General features: G+C 57.8%; 1 protein-coding gene across 5 annotated transcripts in view; it reads left to right on the top strand.

The window, feature by feature from the left end:
- Acot7 (acyl-CoA thioesterase 7) overlaps nucleotides 1-17,909 on the top strand; it is a 68,173-nt gene extending 50,264 nt beyond the window's left edge. For 3 of the 5 annotated variants that reach the window (XM_010627852.3, XM_033767245.1, XM_033767246.1), the window contains exons 7-9: nucleotides 2,575-2,691; nucleotides 8,083-8,267; nucleotides 17,527-17,909. In XM_010627852.3, the coding sequence (XP_010626154.1) occupies nucleotides 2,575-2,691; nucleotides 8,083-8,267; nucleotides 17,527-17,625 (401 nt within the window). In that variant the 3' untranslated portion in view covers nucleotides 17,626-17,909. The remainder of the gene's footprint in view (nucleotides 1-2,574; nucleotides 2,692-8,082; nucleotides 8,268-17,526) is intronic. The other 2 variants (XM_010627853.2, XM_033767247.1) reach the window with 1 other exon arrangement.
- Nucleotides 17,910-20,385: the final 2,476 nt, after the last annotated feature.

Consider the following 20,385-nt stretch of genomic DNA (forward strand, 5'->3'; position numbering starts at 1 on the left):
CCTGGTACAAAAAAAAAAAAAAAAAAAACCAACAAACAAAACAAATGGTTGAATAGAGCTGGGCATGGTGGCACATAGCAGTAATCCCAGCACTTAGGAGGCTGAGGCAGGAGGATTGCAAGTTCAAGGTCTGCCTGGGCAAATGAGCAAGAGCCTGTCTAAATTAAGCAGTGGGGGTGGCTCAGTGAGAAGGTAGCGGGTTTGGGTCCCAGTACTGAAAGCAAAGAAAAATATATGGAAGGTAAGAATCAGGGACAGGGGACTTGCATATGGCAATCTGTCAGGTGAAGGGTGCTGCATATGGCCTGAGGCTTATGGGCTCTGGGCTCGAGGAGCCGGTTTGTCTGTAACTTGTGTACAAGCCTTAGGAGGTGCGGCTCAGTCCTTGGTCCTCACGCCAGGGCTGCGCTCCTCTGCCAGCTGCTCAGAACCGGAAGTGTTGCAGGCTTTGGGTTGTTTCAGCCTGGAGTATGTTTGCATGCACAGGACGGGGTGACTTGGAGTGGGACCCAAGTTTAAAGATGGAATCCGTGTACTTTCTGTGTGCACTTTGCTCATAACGGGAAGGAAATTTTCTACAACTTTTTCCCCAGTACTCAAATGTACATTTGTTGCGTTCCTCGGTATTGCTGAACATCACAGTATGTGAGATGATTTCTGTCCTGAATCCCGCATTAGTCTTCAAGGTAAACGAAGTCATTCCCATTTTTGTTGAGCCTTCAGGAAGTATTAGTTTTAAAAATAAGTAATGGGTTTTTGTTTTTTTTTTCTGGTACTTGGGATCGAACTCAGGACCTTGTGCTTGTGGGGCAGGTAAATGGTTTGTTTTTAATTGTCAGGGAAAGGACAATGCAATATTTATAAAAGAGAGTAAGCCCTATACTGCTTTTACTTTGTAATTCGTGATACTTAGATGATAGAAAAAGTCAGGAAAGTACAGCCCTCTATATTTTTGAGGGGGACTGTGCTGTATTTCCTTAACAAGTATACTTCTACTAGCTTAATTTAAGCTCCTTTTAGCACATTTTCTACAACTTTTGTCAGGAAATCTCTGTATTGACATGGCTGACTTGTTGTGGGGTACAGTGTGAATATTGGAAACCCACAGTCAGTGCAAATGATCAGAGGATTCGCATTCCATCCAGGAATCCCACTCCCATGAACATCCTGTGTCGGGAGCCTTCGAACTTCCCTCCGGTTGTTTATGGAGAGGTGAACTCTCCAGAGCCATGACTGCTCTGCCTGCTGTAAATGCAGGGATGTGCCTCCTGCAGACCCGGCTTCTCCGCCCATACTCCTCTTCTCTCAACACCCACCTCCACCTGTGTTCTCCCTATCAGCCCCTCTCTGGTTGCTCTCCTACTCTCTGTTTCTATGAAACCAACTTTATTTTTAGCTCCCATGTGGAAGTGAGACATGTAGTACTCATTTTTCTATGCTCCCCCTGCTCCAGTTGCATCTGTGTTGTGCCATGTTCTTTATTATGGCTGCGTAGTACTCCATTGTACTGCGCATTTTCTGTGCTTCTTCTCTGGTGGTGGACATCTCTATTTTGTCCTCATCTCTGCTGTTGTGCTGATGCTGGACCACACTTGGGGGTACAGGAGGTTCTCTGGCAAACTGTGGGTCTTTATTCAGGAGTGGGATTCCTGGACCAATACGACTTCTAGTTGAACCCAGGCCCTTTGCAATGAGCTACACTGCAGCCCTGTTTTCATCTTGAGACGGCATCAGTCAGAGCCACAAAGCTGCCCAGGTTGGCTCACATGCAATGTTTTCTACTGGTGTCACTTTTGTGCTTGAAAAGTTTAGGTCTTTAGAGCATTGCAGATTATTTGGATTAGGAAATGTGCTTAACCACTACAGTGAAATCTGGAACATTTTCATCACCCCAGAAAAGAAGCCCTGCAGTGGCCTCTCCCATTTCCCCTTTGTTGTCTCTGTAGCGACCCAGGGGTCTGACTCCAGTCCCTGCAGACCAGGCTGTTCTGGACATGTCCCCTGGTGGCATCCCGTGGTGTGTGGCTATTCGTGCCTGGCATCTGTCCCTCCGGCCGATGTTTCTCAGGCTGATCTGTGTTGTAGCATGGGTTGGCCCGGTGGGTGGATGCACCATTCTTGGTTTATCCACTCGTCGGCTGACAGACATTAGGGTTGCATCCACTTTTTGGCTGTTAGGGGACCAGGAACAGCACTGCCGTGAAGCATGTTCAAGTTTCTGCTGAACGTGTGTTGCTTTTCCTCTCCTTTAAGCCAAGTGTGGGCAGTTCCAGACATCCTAGCAGTTATACCGCATCCGAATGCCATAGGGGGCTCTCCACATCCTCGACAACTTCCTGGCCAAATGGGGGTTCTGTGAAGGTCAACAAAAGGGCTGTCACTTCATCAGTGGCCCGGAGTGTCAGCTGGGGTCATTTGCAAGCACCTCCTGAGCCAGTGTTAGGTTACAGACGCATTCCACACCCGGTCATCCCCGTGCCCACTGCTGGTTGCAGGTGGGTGGCAGGTGGTGTTATCTCCAGGTGGGAAGCTGCCATTCTGTGTTTCCTCTGCCAAATTCCCCTTTCTCTGCAGGGGTCACCATGAAGCTCATGGATGAGGTGGCCGGAATCGTGGCTGCACGCCATTGCAAGACCAACATAGTCACAGCTTCTGTGGACGCCATTAATTTTCACAACAAGATCCGTAAAGGTAACAGAGCTCTTCTGACACAGTTAAGGGGGAGAGGGCGTGGCCCCGAGTCTGTGGCCTCTGTTCCTATTGTTCTTGTGCCTGGTGTGTACCCACCTGCCTTGGGAAACAGGAAGAGCTAGCTGTGCATGCTTAGCCTTGCAGGGCATCTGTGAGGCTAGTGCTGATTGGCTTCAGTTTTCAGGCTGGTAAAATATGAAACTCATAGTGACAGAGGCCGCTCTCTTCCCAAAGACCTTCGTGCACCCCTCCTTGTGTGCTGACCGTCAAAAGGATCCTTGTGAGGGTCCCATGTGCACAGCTGCCACACCACAGCCATGTGGCCAGCACATTTATTTGGGGGAGGAAGGAGTTTTTGTGCTCTGGGAACTGAGTGTCTGAACATAGTAGCCCAGGTGCGGCCTCCTCAGCAGCCCTGCTTGCTTCCTCTGGGCAGCCTTGTGTGCAGGGCTCCTCTCTCTGGTCCTCCTGTCATTACAGACAGTTCCAATGTCCTTTTTAGAATTTGCCCCAAATAAGTGGCCCAGTCTGCATCACATGCTCTGAGTGCCAGGTGCAACGTGGCGGGAACATTTGGGGATGAGGATCCACCACGCCATGAGTCTGTGCCACTGTCTTTCTAGAACTCCCACCTGGGGATATCACTGTGATTAGGGCCACAGCATTAAGTACAAGTTCAGAATCCACAGTGGAGACTGTGCTCGTGTTCCCCAGAGCCACTGTGCCCACCTATCCCTGAGTGTCTGGAACCACAGAGCTCAGCATGCTGTTCCTGCTTCCTACATGTTAGGCCTGAGGCAGGTGAGGCTGCAGCTCAGCATAGCACCCAAGGGTGACAGAGCCTTTGCTGGGAATGTGGTAGCACTGAGAAGGGCCTCTGCTCACCGCCAGGATCACAGGGAGGGGACGGTCAGGGGGGCTGCAATGGCCCCTAGTACAGGGATTATGGAGCTCGAGAGATTGTAAACTGGAGCCAATCAGACTGTCTTTCTAAGATGACTTTTGCAGTCTGGAAGACATAGGGCAGCTTGTGCAGGGCACAGGAGCTCCCTTCTAAAGGAGGCTGTGTGGTCTAGAACACAGCATGGGTCTTTGTTTCCAGAGCTGTGACTTCTAGCAGGGTGGCCATGGTGGCCTGGCTTCCATGGGTGGTGGGGGTAATGGACCATGGGCCACGGTACTGAGCTGGTGGTCTGGCCCCATCCCACCTCCTGAAGAGCTGCAGAGCAGAGCACTCTCACACGTGGCAACAGCATCATCCCTCTCCCAGAGTCCGTGCCCCGCCGTGGCTACCACAACCTCTGCCTGGAGAGCCCCCAGGGAAGCGTGTGGTGCCTCACAGGAGCATGGAGCTGCTGCTGCTTTCTCAGTAACGTCCTGTTTGGATGAGAAGGAATTTGGGGCAGACTGAAGTGGCGGTTGTGGAGTTATTCCTGCTTCCAGGCTGATGTCACACCATTTGTCTTGTCTAGAATGCCACCTGTGAGGGGCCTTCACCAGCAGCATCAGGGCATCTGTCTTGGGTTCTGCAGGCCACAGGGCACCGTCACCGTGAGCGAGCACAGTTCCTCCCATGGCTCCTTTGCAGAGCAGGGTGGGCGTGACCCTGCAGGCTTTGGGCTCCTGGTGACACGCAGGTGTGAGCAGCGGAGCAGGATGAGGTTGGATCCCAGCTCTGATGATGGGGCACCTCAGTTACTTTTCTCGTTGCTGAGACAAAATCCCCGACACCCAAAGCTGAAGGGGAGAGGGTGATTTACTCACAACTGTAGAGGTCTCAGTCTATAATCGGTGGCTCCAAGGCAGTGTCGCACAGGGCAGCAGGGCGTTGCAGAGGAGAAACCATTCATGGCACCCACAGGGGAGCAAAAGCAACAGGGACCTTAATAGCCTCTTGCTGCGGCTTTTATCTTATCCAGACCACTGCGATTAGGGTGGGGCCAAACCAGTCAGTGTGCCGATTTAGTAGTCCTAGCTGCACAGGCTCTAGATTCAGCCACCTCTGAAAAAGCCACCTGTGGCCGCACAAGGCTTTGGGGGGACAGCTAGACCCAAGCCACAACATGTGGCTCTGCTCGGGTCACTTTAAACCCTTGAGACAGCTGTGCTCCCTGAGGTGCTGTCCCTGCCCGGCGTCCTCCCCTCGCCTTGTGCTTCAGCAAGAGTGAAGGAGGCTGAGGCCAGGCCCTGCCTCCCCATGGAGGACACAGCCAGCGCCCCTTCCTAGCGGGGTCCTGTGCCATGAGGAATGGTGCAGTGGTTTCCTGAAGCTGCTGCCACACTAGCCCCAGGCTGGGAGGCTGAAAACCACCTTCCTGGGGAAAGCATCTCACGGGTGGTTAGGGCGAAGGTGGGAATCCCTGAAGAGGCTCCGGAGGTTATGTGAGAAATGCCCACGTCTGTCCCCTGTCTCCCACTTGTCTTGAGAGAGCTCCCTGCCACGGCCCCTTGAAGGGCAGGTGCTGACCCTGTTCTCAGCCTTGATACTTGGCCCCCCTCCCGCACTTGGCAACAGCTTTCTATTATTTTGTTTTATTTTCCAAGTCCTGGCACAGTGCTAAAATCTGGCTGCTGCCACCCAGGAGAGACACCTTTCTGTGGGGGCGATGATGGGGCACCTGCCAGCCCTGCTGCTGCGCCACCCAGCCTGGCTCACGGGCGATGAAAGCAGACGGTGGCTGCCATTCCATTCATGGCTCGCCCACAGGTGTCCCCTCCTGCTGACGTCACTCACTCTGGAGTGCTGGGCCTGCTGTTGAGAGCGCTGCCCCTCTCCCACCTGGAAACCTCAGCTCTCCAAGTGGGTCCAGTGTCCAGTGAGGCCTGTGGGGCCTCCAAGAAGGAAACTGTCATTGTGGGTCCCCTGCTGCCCTGTGTCCACTCAGACCCGGGCTCACTCCCTCTGCTGCTGTCCTGAGCACCTGGGGCAGGGAAGCAGGTTTGGGGACCCTCCTCTCCTGGGGAGAGACAGGCAGCTGGACGGGGGGCAGCAGGACACAGGCGTTGCTCTGAAGGTTACATCTGACAAGGGAAGCAGGTTTGCAGAATGTCTTTGCCCGTTTCCCCAGGTGCACCCAGTCCAGGGCTCAGCCTCCCTGCAGCGTGATGGAGGGTGGGGGGTCCCCAGGCTGTGAAGACCCGACTTGTGTCCACATGGCCACATTGCTCCAGCTTCGTGGGGTCACTCAGATGGTAGTACAGGCAGGAAAGGCGCAGCAGAGGCCCTGGGCTGTACTGGAACAGAGTCACTGAGGAGGAATACCTGGGCTGAGGTGCAGAGGCGGAGCCTGGCCAAGGCCACAGTGGCCAAATAGGACACTGAGGGTCAGGTGGAGGGAACTGAGGGCCAGGTGGGGCCTGAAAGCCCCCATGTTCCCTGTTACCTACCTGAGTCTGGGCCTAGGCCGGGTCGAGCCCCAGCCCCTCCCGTGTCCTGCCCAGGGCTCAGGTGGCCCACGGCTCTGTTCTCCGGAGGGAAGGAGGCTTGGGTTTTGCCTGTGGCTAGGGTTGTCCCCACTCACAGGAGGGAGGTCTTGTCATCTGGCCTGGGCTCGTGGGCCGGCCTGCGTGTTCACGGTTATAAGTGTCTTCAGAGTTCTGGCATAAGGCCAGGAATTTAGCTCAGTGGTGCTGCTGCCTGCCTCAAAAGCACAAGGTCCTGAGTTCAATCCCTGGTACTGCAAAAACAAACAAACAAAAACACCAAGCAAACAATAAAATTAAAAACAAAGAAACAAAAAACTCCTGTGCTGGGGATTTAGCTCAGTGGTGCTGCCGCCTGACTTGCTAAGTGCAAGGACCTAAGCTCAATCCCCAGTACTCTCACAGAGTTCTGGCATAGAAGTGAAACCAGGAGCAGCCAGTGCCTTTGCCACAGCAGGTGGCAGCGGGGAAGGACCACCCCAGAAGGGCATGTTTTCTGTTGTTGTCTGGAATTCACAGCCATGTGCACAGCCTGGGAACTGCCCTCCCAGCAGCCACCAAAGGTGCTCCTCTCCGACCTGCAGTCCCCAAGGAAGTTCATGCTGGCTTGCTCTCATGGGAGGGTCCCTGCACTCTGGCCTGTGACCTCTGGCCCATGGTCGTGAGGGACAGGGATGGTTGCTGAGCATTTGGGGAGGGAGGGAGCTGCTGACCGTATGACCAGTATGACCATCATGACCTTCCAGCCTCTCAGTGGGACACACCTCAGGTGTGTGGTTACCCTGTCTGGATGATTGCTGGTGACCCTGCACCTCCTAGCCCATGCCATGCTACCCGTCACTGACCACATGGCTCTTTCCTTCCCTCCCTCCCAGAAACGGTCATGTCCAGCACAAAGTGTGTAAGTATGATGTCCAGTATGGCGTGAAACGTTGTGGAACATTTACATAGATACATAGAGTAGCCTGCGCTGCCCCCCCATTCTCGGTCTCTGAACATGTCAGTGACTCCAGTGTGTCAAAGGCCCCCACAGCCAGCACCAGTTCCTGCGGAGCAGATCTCCCTGGCAACTCAGGAGGGGTAGAGGTGGCCTAGCTGGGGTAGGGGCGTCCTGGTCACAGTCTGGAGAGAGGCATCCAGGGGCGGTGACGTCGAGGGTGGCAGTGGAGACACCTGTGGACCAGGCTCCACACTGGGCTTCCTTCCTTCCTTCCTCCCGTGGCAGCCAAGAGAGGTTCTGTGGAGTCTGCCTATGGAGGAGAACTAAGCTCTGAGGGATGAGAGACTGGCGAGGGAAGGCAGGGCCGAGGCCATGCTTGTGGGTTGTGCCCCACAGGTTGAGGGGCGGGGAGAGAAGCTCTGGGTTCAAAAGCGGTGGTCAGAATGGAGAACAAGAGCCCAGGCCTTGGGAAACAGAGGCTACCCTGCAGCCACTGGAGAAAAGAAACAGTGCCTGGGTTTCGTCGTGACCACATGGCGCTATGCTGGCATGGGGAAGAAGTGAGGCTGAGGAGGGCCCTGGCACAATGACAGCTGTGAGGGCGAAGCTTTAGCATGGCAGGGTGACGAGCAGTCATGGCGACCCTGGCAAGGCTGGGGCTGTGTGGGCTGAAGCCTGGAGGTGGCTCACGAGGGACCCAGTTGGCCCGACAGAGCTGGGGCAGCCGTGTGGCCAGTGGGCACAGTGAGGCTGCAGAGAAGACACAGGCCACTAACCATCCCCAGGGCCAGTCTGGGGTGGTTCCTCCATGGCAGGTGACAGCCACAGGCCACTGAGATCCAGAGGACAGCATGGGAGATAGCACACCTGGGCTACTAATGTTGCATCTCGCTGTGCTATCTCACCCCAGTCGTCTTGTAGCCTGTGTCACCTAACCTGTGCCTTTAGTTGTCCTCAGTAACACTGGTCTCGCCCTGTTCCGCCCGCCCCGCCCCGGCCACCCCCTCATTTCCGCTCGGTTCCCTCAGGTTGTGTCATTACCATCTCTGGCCGTATGACCTTCACGAGCAACAAGTCCATGGAGATCGAGGTGCTGGTGGACGCCGACCCTGTGGTGGATAACTCGCAGAAGCGCTACCGGGCCGCCAGCGCCTTCTTCACCTACGTGTCGCTGAGCCAGGAGGGAAAGCCCCTCCCTGTGCCGCAGCTGGTGGTGAGTGCGCGGGGTGGGGTGTCCACCTCTGAGCTGGCCCTGCTCAGACTGCGAGCAGGGCTGTGGGCAAGTCTGAGCAGTCTCAGGAAGCAGTGCTGTCCATGTCATGGGGTGGTGTGGAGACCGCAGTGCCCCCTGGGGTCCCAGGGTCATGTGTGTGCTAGGCAGGCAACAACTGTGCCCCATGTCCCTGCTCTCCAACCCCTGCCAAGGGGCCGCTTCTCCTGTGGGGGCCATGGTCTGTGTGTCCTGCCTGATAGGGAGCAAGCCAGAGCCCTGGACTTCGGGTCGGGCCTGGGCTTCCCGGGCTCTCTCTACCTCAGACCCTGGGCATGGCTGTGTGGTGAGTGTGCACTGTCTGTGTGTCCCTCTCAAGCTACAAGCCCTGGATGGTCATGGCCACTGCAGGATAGAGCAGCCCAGGTATGGGACCTCCATCCTGCCACAGGGACCAAGTCCCCGCTCTTGGCCAGCACCCAAGGCCCTGAGCCTTCAGGTTGGTGCTGATTCCTGGGTGGGCCAGACCCAGTGCCTGTTACTCAGGAGATGGCTCTTTCGGGACCAGCGGGGTGAGCGGGCAAAAGCAGGGCATTTGGCAAGCTGAGCCCTGGGGATATCTGCCTGTCCCGGCAGTGTTGAGTGACTGTAAATGCGCTGCCTGGGAATCTCCTGTCGCTTGCCTTGGCCTTGCCTGGGGACTCCGGGGAGTCAGGCTGGTCCTGAATCCTCATGGTCCTGTCCCCACCCCCAGCATGATTTCCCTGAGGTCCGTGGGCAGAAGGAAGGGCTGACAGTGAGCCTGAGGACTCAGCCATGAGATGGGACAGCACCTGGCCCACTTGGGCTGCACGGCAGCCCCTCTGTCGGGCTGGGAAGAGCTCTGTGCCCTGCCCTGCTCCTCTGTGTCCCCAGCCATGCCCCAGACTGTGCCCCCTCTGGAGGCTGAAGCCCAGACAGTGCTCCCAACAGCCTACACAGTGGACAGGGAGTGTCTGTCCACATCCACCTATGACCACTGGCCTCCTGGACCTCAGTCCTTGGAGCCTCTGCCTGGCTCTCGGCCTGCTGTGCAGACTCCTGGTGCCCCTACCTGGTCCCTCCTGGACTCACACACTAGTGCACTACTGCTCCTAGCACTTGGCAGCCCGCCTGTCCTGTCGCCTTGTCCCGGCTGCTGAGCTCCTCCTCTTCCACGCAGCCCAAGGCTGCCCCTTCCCTCAGCTGGACTCCAGTTCGCCCGCCTCGGGTGCAAAGGATGGCTGGTCTGAGGGCTTCTATTTCTAGAGACTAGGGTCTTGGGTCAGCATGTGGGGACCCTGGGAGAGGTGGGGGTGGGGAGGAGATAGCCACTGTGTCCCCCAAGTGTGGGACTGTGTCATGTGTCTCTAGGCTGCTATTATTGCTCATGAAAGATGGCCTTTGATCCTTGTAGAGGTGCCCTGGGACCCACCAACGCTGGTAAAAATAGATCTGGCAGGAAAGGCACGGTGGACTCCCCAGAGAGGGCCGCTCCGCTCTAACCAGGCCCCTGTGGCACCCACTTGGGAACCATGGCCGTGAGCACACATGGGCCGCATGTGGCCACAGGGGTGCATGTGCCGCCCCTCCAGTCCCCTCCCCGCCCCCTCTGCCAACACGCTTCATCCTCTATTTTTAGCTTGCTCCCCAGGGCCTGGCTACATGGAACGCAGCCTCTCAGTGCCGTTGTTTCTTGAATATTTGATGTGGGCTGGGCCTGCACACCACGTTCCCAGCAGCTATAGCACTTTCCAGGCCCAGGGTTGGAATGGGCACCAGGCTGTGGGTGTGGATGCCAGGCCTCCTCATGGCAGTGCCAGTGGAGTGGGCAGGTCACAGACCACTCATCAGGGCTGGGAAGGGGCACTGACTGCCAGGCCCTCCCATGGGTGGCCTTTCCCAGCTGGGCATGGGGAGCATGGCTGTGTTCAGGAAACCAGATTGTGCATGCGCTGGGGCCAGATGACCCCCAGGCCCCTGTGTGGGACTAGATGAGGGTGCTACTGCCCTTGAAGATGCCAGAGTGGCCCACAGCATCAGCCTGGGTCTGAGAATGGTGTGGCCCAGCAAACCCACAGCAGGAGCATCCACCTGGGGCCAGCCAGCATTGCGGGGCCTCACCCTGCCAGGGCACCTGAGGAGGGTGGGCGGGGCGTCCCCCCTGTCTTCTCGCTGTAAGTGCTGTCCCAGCAGCGCCTAGAATAGTGATGGCCCTGTCTGCTGAGCACCCAGCCGGGGGTAGGGTGGAGGTTGGTTCCTGCCAGCCCCGTGCCATGCTCTGGCCATTCCTGCCTCTTGGGAGGGGCAGGCGTGCTGGGGTCCTTGTGCTGGCCATGGGGAACTGAAGGCCTCGGCCTGCATGGCTTGCCTGGTCCGTGTGTTGTGTCCAGAGTTGGGTGGATCGTCTGTCCTGACAGGGTTGGGGTGACCAATTGCGGCGGCCACACTGCAGGCTGGCTCTGGTGCTGCCCCCACCCCAAGAGAGGGTGGCTCACTGCAGGTGTGGCCTGAGGTAACCCTCCTCGGTCTGAGCCCCGGGGGATTGTCTGTGATGTGGCTTCAGTCAGGGCCCGGGAAGGGCCATGCCCGTCACTCAGCTCCTGCCTGCTGTGCCGCTTCGCAGTGCCACTTTGAGACACTCGTGCAGTCTGGGCCTTGGTACCATCCCTGCACTATCCCGGTACCACCAGTGGCAGCCTGGCCAGAAGGCCCTGGCACCTGTCCTGAGGCAGGGAATAGGATAAGTTTCTCATGCCAGTCAGCTCCTTGCTCCTGGGGACCTCAGCCCAAGCCTGGGCACAGGCATAGAAAGGTCTGGGGTCCTCCCGTGGGCCTGTGCCTGTCCAGCAGAAGTGGTTGCCACTTTCTTGGCTGTGGCCCAGCCAGGATGGAGAAGGAGGCTGATGTCCTGGTGGGACTGCGGGTGTAGGCAGGAAGGCGCTCTGACCCGTGGAGGTGGACAGTCATGCCATACCCCGTCCCAGGGAGTTTTGTCACCAAAAGAGCCACTAGGCACTCTGTGGCCTCCGCCAGCCCCTGCAGTCTTGCCCAGGAATGATTCTTACTGCTGGCCAATGCCAGAGTCCAGATTCCTGAAGGGCAGCAGGCTTGTGCCTGTCCCAGAAGGGCTAGGTACCTCGCATGCGCCAGCCTCACCCAGGGGCAAATCCTGGTGTTTCTGGAGGTCGGGTCCTGGAACTGGGCTGCTCGCTTGGTGCTCAGGGACTTGCAGTGAGTGTGGGGACTCCCGACATCAAGTCAGTGGGAGGGCCGGGGATTTAGCTCAGTGGTGCCGCTGCTTGCCTTGAAAGTGCAAGGTCCCGAGTTGGATCCCCCATACTAAAAAAGTCAGTGGGAGTGAGAAGGAGCCGCATCCCTGCTGGCCCTCAGCAGCCCAGGCTTTTCCCCAGCTGCCTCTGCCTTGCTGGCTGCCTAGGTCTGCCAGGCTGGACCCTGTCTCTCCACAGCACTGGAGAGTGGGGTCCGCTCAGTCACATGGTCCACGAGAGGCACTGCTTCAGGTGCCAGTAGGCTGGAGAGGGCATCCAATTCCACTGGGGCCACCTTGGAAGGGGAGTGAGAGCAGCAGGAGAGCCACAGGACTGGCTGGCAGCAGAGCAGGCACAACTGGTGCATGTGGTTGGGGAGAAGGGCCACCCAGCCCTGGGCACTGAGCACTGTGCCCTTCCTTGGTGGTGCTTTGCCCACCTTTGCCAGCTGCCTTTGCCATTTCCATCTGGAATTCTTGGCCATACATGGGAGCATTTGCTTCGGGGCCAGGACAGGGACCATCCAGTGAGGGACCCCTGGTCAGGTGTTCACACTCCCCACAGTGCTCTTGTTGCTTGAGACTTCTGCTGTGTCCCACCAGAGGCTGGTGAGGGATCCGGATGGGCACAGTACAGGAATGGCCAATCCAGATGGGCTGGCCCTGGGGAGGGGTGGCAGGTGAGGCTGCTGGTCCTGCTGCCAGGATTACCACTGCCTGACCCGATTGGCCTCTTTGCCATGCCAGGCATCCTTAATAATCAGAGTCATTTTGTTCATGTTGATAACTGTGCCAAGAACCCCCTCACCCTGTGTTAGGACATGGGAGCGGGTGACCCATGTGGCAGCGCATTAAGAAGGCCTGTGTCCCTCCCACAGGCTCACAGGAAGTTGTCCTATTGCCCCTGGTACCCCCATCGCACCAGACTCAAGCTGATTACTAAAAGGACAAACTATTGATCTTCCACAGGTGGGGCTTAGTCACTTGTCCTCTCTGCTGCCTTCTGACTGTGTTCTCAAAGCACAGAGAATGTGGAATGGAAAACATTTGGTTTGCAGCGTGAGGCTCTGAAAGCCACAGGCTTCCCCTCCTCAGTGGAAGGGTGCCCAGAGTCAGCACTTGGCAGGAAGTGCATAGAGGAGGAGGAGAAAGATGCAGACTGGAGGCCCGGGAGCCACCATGCTGGAGGGGCCTGGGCTTAGCACTTCCTGCCAGGCACAGCCCCAGGCACCAAGAAGACAGTGTCCCTTCAACCTGCTGCCCCATGTCCCCGTGGGTCCTGCTGCCTTTGGATGACCCTGGTGCCATGTGGCTGTCCTCCCTGGCAGCAGAGTCATCCTTGGAGCAGCTGCCAGTCCCCAGTAGGGCACCTGGCATCTGAAGTTATTTGTGAGGAGGACATACTCACCCCACAGATGCATGCACACAAGAAGCAAGATCATGTGCCACACGCCACAGGAAATGCTTTGCGGGGTCTCCTCTCTGAGTCCTGTTCCAGGTGACAAGCTAGGGCCTAGGAAGGTGAGAAGTGTACCGCAGGCCTCCCAGCCAGGCCTGGATGACCCAGCTGTGGTTCCTGCCATGTGTGCCAGGCACCCGAGACCTTGAGTTGCCCAGGGCTGCAGGCAGCTTTGCCCATGTCCCCTGCCTCCCTGCTGGCTGCAAAAGACAAGTTGGATTCCCCAGGGAATGTTCTCCACCCCCGCCCTCCAGGAGGACAGCAGCCAGCACCACCGTCTGTGTTTATTTACTTTGCCCATGGAGGGGGACTGGCTTTAAGGGGGTGGCAGCTGTGCCGTGGGCAGGGGCTGTGCATGGGGGGCCATCTGTCTCCTGCTGGCTCCATGCCTGGCAGGAATGTGACAATGCCCTTCGCCACTTGGCGGGAAGAGCGGCTCCTCCGAGCTCACCCTGGGAAGGACCCTGGTGCAGACACTGCCTCCCCTCTCAGGAGTGATCCTGGACTGCCCGGCACCTCGCTGCCCAGGGGTGACTTGGGATGGCATCTCACAGGGTGGCTGCTCGAGGTGGTGCAGTTGAGGCCAGTGAGGTGGAAGACAGCTCCTTGGCCACCTGCACTGTCTCCAAGCCACATAGGCCACTGTCCCCAGGGACAGAAGAGCGATGAGGCTGTCAGCTGGCTCCGTGTTCTGGACCCCTGCGAAGCTGTGGCCGTGCTCTCCTGGCGGCCTCTGACACATCCATCATCAGATAGTGCCAGGCCGGCTGAGGGCAGATCTGGCCATCAGGGCAGCCCAAGGCCAGTGCCCAGCCCGCCTGAGTGCTAGAAGTTTGCACTCCAGCCTGTGACCTCCCTGGTCCCGCAGCGACCACCTGATGACAGGAGCACTCACAGCCTTTGACACATGCATTCAGGACCCCTGCTGGCCTGCTGACAGCCAAGGCCGTGAGCCACCATCATTTGGAATAGCATAGGGGAGGGCATCCAGGTCTGGCGAGGCGGAAGTCGAAGTCAGGAGGTGAGCAAGGCCCATTCCACGTGAGCCTCCGAGGATGGTACCAGAGCACTGCCCCCAGCCCTGATGAGGATCCAGCCTGGTGTCGCCGCATCCTTCCCCACAGCCTCCAGACCCCTCACTCTCATGTGAGCCCACATTCTGCTGGGCCAGCCCCTCCCCATAGCACTTCACTGCTTGCTGCCCTGCCAGTGCCTCACAACTGGCCTGCTGCCAGGGTGGACTCCACCTTTTTTAGAGATGAGGGACTGAAGTGCAGGGTGGGAAGAAACCTGCCTGTCTGTTGCAGCGCCAGGCTGGCGCTCTGCTGGCCGCCACCCTCTGGGTCTCCTGGGGACAGCTGTCGTTCTGTCAAAGTCTTGCTCTGCCAGTTAAGGGGTCTGGCTGGATCAGGGAAGGGTGGCAGCTGCTGGCAGATAACCTGGACACCTTCCGTGGTTCAGGAGGGCACAGCACCCCAGCACATGTCTGCTGTGATGATTTTGTCACAGCTGTCACTTGCCCACCTGTGCGTGATTCGCCTATTTTTCTGTGTATCGTTATCTCCCAGAGACAGTGGCACTGAGGGGTGCCCCGTGTGTCCACAGACCAGGCCAGTCAGGATTGGTCACTGGTGAAGGAGAGGGTTCAGTGTTAACCCAGTGTTCGCCCCCTGCACCCTGGACCTCTTGGTGCATGTGCCAGGGTCTCAGGTGGGCACCCACCATGCTGAACCATGGGTTCCACTTCCTGTAACCCATCAGGAAAATGCTCTTGCCCTTGCACTGGTTGATCTTAGAAGAGCTTTATTAAGGTATGGTTATGTACTGTACAGCTCAGTGGTTTTTAGCCTCTTCAGAGCTGTGCATTTCTGACCACAATCAATTTGAAGGCATTTTTCCACCTGAAGAAGAAACACTACACCCCTTAGCTGTCATGTCCCCAGCCCCTCCAACCCCCATCTTTTGTCTGTCGCTGTGATATGCTGTTCTGAATGTGGTGGCCTCCCTCTGTGACCACTTTGGGGGATTTGCACCTGCCCAGCCCGTGAGCTTGGTAGAAGAGCAGTGAAGCAGAGCCAGCTGCACCTAGGACCGGCCACCACCTGCCTGGACCACCAAGAACAGAGAGAAAGGGCAGCCCTCGGACACAGATTCTGTCCCCACGTCTCCCAGGGCCGCCAGCACCAGAACGCCCAGCCTTAGTGGGGAGGACAGTGAGAGTCAAGCTGAGCTACATAGATTTGGCTGAGATTTCAGACCTTTGCGTCAGAGTGTGTTTCTTGGCGCCCCAGACCATCTGGCTTTGGAGTTTGGGGGGCAGAGGCAGGAGGCTCAGAGCCACTGACCACCTGCTGCAGGATAGCAGGGGGTAGCACACGTGGAGCAGGAATGAGTGCCATCGAGGTGGGACCAGCCCCTCCCAGGGCCCTGGCCTGAATGTGTCTTCCCTGCTGGCCACCAGTGGCAGCTCCTGTCTGCTCCCTCCTGGGTCCTGCAGCCCAAAGAGAGCTCTGGGTTGGTGATCCGGGCACCCGAGGTCTAGGTTCCTGCCCAGGGTTCCTCATCTGCATGTCCCAGGAGTGCTGGACGGGTCAGCTCCATGTTGGGCATGGGCTCAGGCTGCTGCCCTCGTCCAGGACCACCTGCACCCTTACTGTGGATGGTCTCTTCTTCATTTCCAAGTCCCTTGCCTTGTTTCCCTCTCTGGGGCAGACATCAGCAGAGAGGGGGTCAGCATTGTAGACTGGAGGTGGGCTCAGCATGTGGTCCAGCCTGCCTCAGCACCTGCCATTCTCCTGCTCCCAACCCTGCGCTGCCTCCATCGTGCCCCAGCTGCTCCCAAGCCTGAAAGCCCAGTGTCCACCCACGAGGCCTGACTGCCCAGCTTTGTAATGCTTACCCTGCCCACTGAGGAATGGACAAGAGCCGTAGGTTTTCCTCAGCCACACTAGCAGGGCCCTGCTATCTGACTTGGCACCTGCTTGACCTGGTACTCTTGGCCCCTTCCAGGGGACGGGACAGGCGTGACCGTGCCCACAGTATCACATTGATGGAAATGTCTCAGCCCCAGACAGCCTGTGTCAGACCCTGGTGCCCAGGGGGATGATTCTCATGCAAATGAAAGTGAGCAGGCCCAACGTGGTGCCCTGAGCCTGCAGCCCCAGGGAGCCCAGGGTCTCGCCCCCTTTGCATCGCTGCTGAATTTGAGAAAGAACTTTTAGCTTTTCCTTGCTGTTTCAAGTCAAATCCTATAGCCTCAAGTTTTATTTTTAAACCATCAGTGGGGTGATCAAACTGGAGCAGCAGGGGGGCTTCTTGAGTGAGCTCTTGGCAAAGCCAGCATTTTCATGTGTGCCCTGAAGGCTCTTCAAACAGGGTGTGGCCCCTGGGGAGCATTTCTCCTTGCCTCTAAATGCCCGCGCAGCCCATTGGCTGGGAGCCGGAGGCCAGGGCAGTTACACCTGGCAACTGTAGGCAGTGCCTCGGAAGAGGGCTGGGGGAGGGACTTGGGGTGACTTGACATTGTGGTTCTCTTGCTGATACTCCGTTTGTCTGCTAAACAAGCGGTCCTAAAAATAGCTGCTGGGCCCGGTGTCCCGCATGAAGGGCACCTGCCCCTGCTCCTTGGCTTGCAGGCACCCTCAGAACGCCATAGTAAGGTAGCTTCTTGGGGACTTGGCATAGCACACAGACCTGAACCCTGCAGCTTTGCACTGGGACAGATGAGGCCCTGCAGCAGTGACCACCTACCTAAGAGCTCAGCATGGTGGAGCACGCCTGTACTCCCAGCACTGGGGAGGCTGAGGCAGGAGGATTTCACTGAGTTTGAGACCATTCTGAACTGCAGAGCAAGACCCTTTCTCAAAAAAACAAAAAGTGACCACTTAGTGCTGCTCCTGTGGCATTGGCCAACCCATGCTGTCCTGAGAGTGGCAGTGGTGCCCTTCCTGGTTTCCACATGCTAACAGGCACACATCAGGACCATCCCTGCCAAAGCCCAGCCCTTGGCCAAGACCCACCAGTCAACTCAGCTGGCCCCAGACCCTTGAGTTGGTCAGGAAAGAGGAGGAAGGTGGTAAGGGAACCCAAGCTCAGGGTGCCATTTCCTGAGCATCTGTGTTTCAAGGCTGGTGGGGGGGTCCCCCTTGCCACAAAGCAGCCCTTCTCAAGGTCACAATGGTCGGCAGCGACTTTGACTGGGAATAGAGTGAGTGTGGGGTCTGATTTCCACCCTCTCTAGCATAGGGCTGGCCTCAGACTCGTGGTGACCCTCCTGCCTCAGCCCAGTGCTGCATGACGGGTGTGGGCACCCAGCCGTTGAGCCCCAGTGCATTTTCAGCTGAAGTTCGCTCCCAGAGGGACACTGGGTCGGAATTCCACCAAGGGTCTCTGCGGGGCAGACAGGCCCACGGTGGGATTCAGTGGAGCCGGGTGGGTCTTGTGCCCTGCGGCCAGGTCACTGCTGCCCCCTGGCTGTGCTGCTCCTCACCTGCCCTTTTCCGTGTGGCCCACAGCCGGAGACTGAGGACGAGAAGAAGCGCTTCGAGGAAGGCAAAGGGCGATACTTGCAGATGAAGGCGAAGCGGCAGGGCCAGGTGGAGCCTCAGCCCTAGAAGCCCCCCTCACGCCTGGGGCCCCGAACAGCCGTGGTGACAGCCCTGTGTCCGTCACTTAGTCACCCCTGGCCAGACCCCACTGCCCACTGAGAGCCGGTGTTGTGTGAAGTATCCATGTGACAGTGCTAACCTACGCCCTGTCCCGAACACCTGTGCACCAAAGCTTTATTTTGTCCTTCCTGTGTAAATGCTCCACAGTATTGTCCCAGACGCCAGAGGCGCCCTGGGGACACCCATGTCAGGTGTGTCACGAATCCAGCATCACTAATAAAGCTGTTTAGCTGGACCTGTGAAGCCTGGGTGTGGTTTGTCTGGGGGTCTGCTCCATGGGGGACAGGGGTGCCCACCGGCAGCCTCAGCACCCTCCCTTGCTTCTGGTGTGGCTGGTGACCTGCTGGCTGCAGAGAATGCTGCTTCCTATGAGGCCTTCCTTCCAAGGCCTCATCTGGTCCCCACCTGCTTCCTCAACCTCAGAGGTGGCTGACACCTGGATGTCGGGGGAACTCGGGGCCACACCACCAAGGGGTGTTCCAGGACCCCCGCTTCCCTGCGTTCCCCTAAATGGTGCTTGAGGACCATGGAGGTGATAAGCAGAGCCTACATTTCCTGGCTCTGGACATGCTCGGTATGGGGAGCCACCACTGTGACCCCATGCCAGACTCAAACTCCCAGCCAGTCACACTTCTGCATGCAGGTCTGAAGGGCACTGTGTGTGTGTGTGTGCGTGTGCATGTGTGTCACTGCAACAACACGTCTGTGTAGAAGTGCATGTGTGTTTGGTGTGGAGCTGTGTACTGATACATCCCTGTACATACATAGGTGTACGGTGTGAGGCTGTGCGCACACATCCCTGGAGCTGTGTCTAGCAGTGTGGGTGCAAGGTTTTGTGTACACGTCTAGACCAGCAGCCTTGAGACAGATGAGCCTCCGAGCCCTCTGCAGGGGCCAGCATCCCATCCCACCCACCAGGCACACCCAGCTGTCCTTGAATCCTACATGTCTGCCCCTCAGCCTGCAGGAGACTTGTCTGCCAACAGCTGCAGCCTCTTATGAGGTTCCCTTAGCCCCTGGAAAGAGTGCTTGGCTCCAGATGTGCAGAAATACCCGCCAAGAGCTTTGGAATCCATCAGGGGCCCTGTCCCTGCCGATGGAGTTATTTCCTGCCTGGGAGCAGGGGGCGGGAACAAGCTTGGCCACCAGAAACCACTGTACCCTGCCATGGTCCTCAGCTCCAAGCCTCAGGCAGCCTGGGCATCATCCCTGGGTGGACCTGGGGGTACAGGGCCCCAAGGCATCTACATCCTTCCAAGGCCTCATCTGACTCCCTCGTTTGGTCCTTGTCGGCCACTCATCCATGTAGCTAGCTCTGGGCAAGCCAGGTATCCAAAACTTGGGGCCCAGAGGTACCATGTGCACAGCACCATGCCCACAGCCCAACAGTCTGCAGGATAAGCCAGGCTTTGGTAGGCTCAAGGCTCCTCCACCACATGCCAGCGCCTGGGGGGGAGAGGTGGGGCACTAACAATGCAGCACCCAGGAGCCCGGCAGATGGAGGGGGCACGGCCACCAGCCCAAGGAAGCAGGCCGCCTTCTCCCATGACAGGTGGCCCTTGTGGCTACATCACCTGTGACATGGGATAAGACCGTTGGCCTTAAAAATGCCACCTTGAGGCTGGATTGCAGCTCAAATGATGGCGTGTGCTTACTGCACTGAAGGAACTGGGTTCCATCCTCAGCACTGAGGAGAAGAGGGCCGGGCATTTAGCTCAGCAGCACAGCGCCTGCCTTGCAAGTCCAAGTCCTGAGTTCAATCCCTGGTAATTAAAAAAAAAAAAAAAGAAAAAGAAAAACCACACTTGATCACAGTCTCCCTGCACCAGCCTCCCCCTGCTGGCCATCTAGTCCCAACCAAGGCCACCTGGGGAGGAGCTGGCCTGTCCACCAGCTCCCTTAGCACCCCAGAAGTGGCTCTGCCCAGCCTCCCCATCCCTAACCCTTTGTCTCACTGGAGCCTTCTCTAGAAACCTTTCCTTCCACCTCATGGGATGGCCCTCAGGCCCATCCTGGGCCCCTAAAACTGCTGTGGGGTCTGGGGAGTGGGGATAGGCCAGGTGGGTACTGAATCCAAGCTGTCCAGTGCCGGGCACTCTTGTGGGACCGGCAAACACCAGGCAGTAGTTTGGGCCACCTTTGATTTGGATCCCATTCTGGCCAGGCGCCTGGCTTCCTGCAGAGGCTTCCCCGTGCCCAGAAAGGACACCGTGTACCTCGAAACCCTGAGTGGCCTCTGGGCCTTATGCCCATTGCGTGTGGTCAGGGCAGGTCAGGGGCAGCTGAAGTTGTGGGCTGTAGGTGACAGAGTGCCCAGCAGGAATGCTAACGGAGGGGGGTCCAGAGGGAGGGGGCTAGGCCCTTTCCAGCTTCAGCGAGGACTCCCCAGCCTGGGGGGGAGGAGCGACCACCCCCGCCCTATTCCCTCGGTGACTGCAAGGCCCAGGACACATTGAACTCTCCCCATTGGCCCAACCTATGCTCTGGCCCCTGACCCAGCAACTCCCAGGAATCACTGTATAAGTGGCTCCTTCCAGGACATCCTCCCTGAACCTCACCCCCACCCCCACCACCCCAGCTCGGAGCTTGGGTCCTCCTGGGCGGCTTGGGGCTTGAGAAGCGCGGAATGCGGGCATCGTGCGCCCTGCAGGGGATCCAGCCCCGTGGGGGTGGGGGCGGGCACGGCAGCGCGGACGGACAGACCGT

This window comes from Fukomys damarensis, unplaced genomic scaffold (assembly GCF_012274545.1).
Source record: "Fukomys damarensis isolate Sample0158 unplaced genomic scaffold, DMR_v1.0_HiC HiC_scaffold_23, whole genome shotgun sequence".
Taxonomy (NCBI): domain Eukaryota; kingdom Metazoa; phylum Chordata; class Mammalia; order Rodentia; family Bathyergidae; genus Fukomys; species Fukomys damarensis.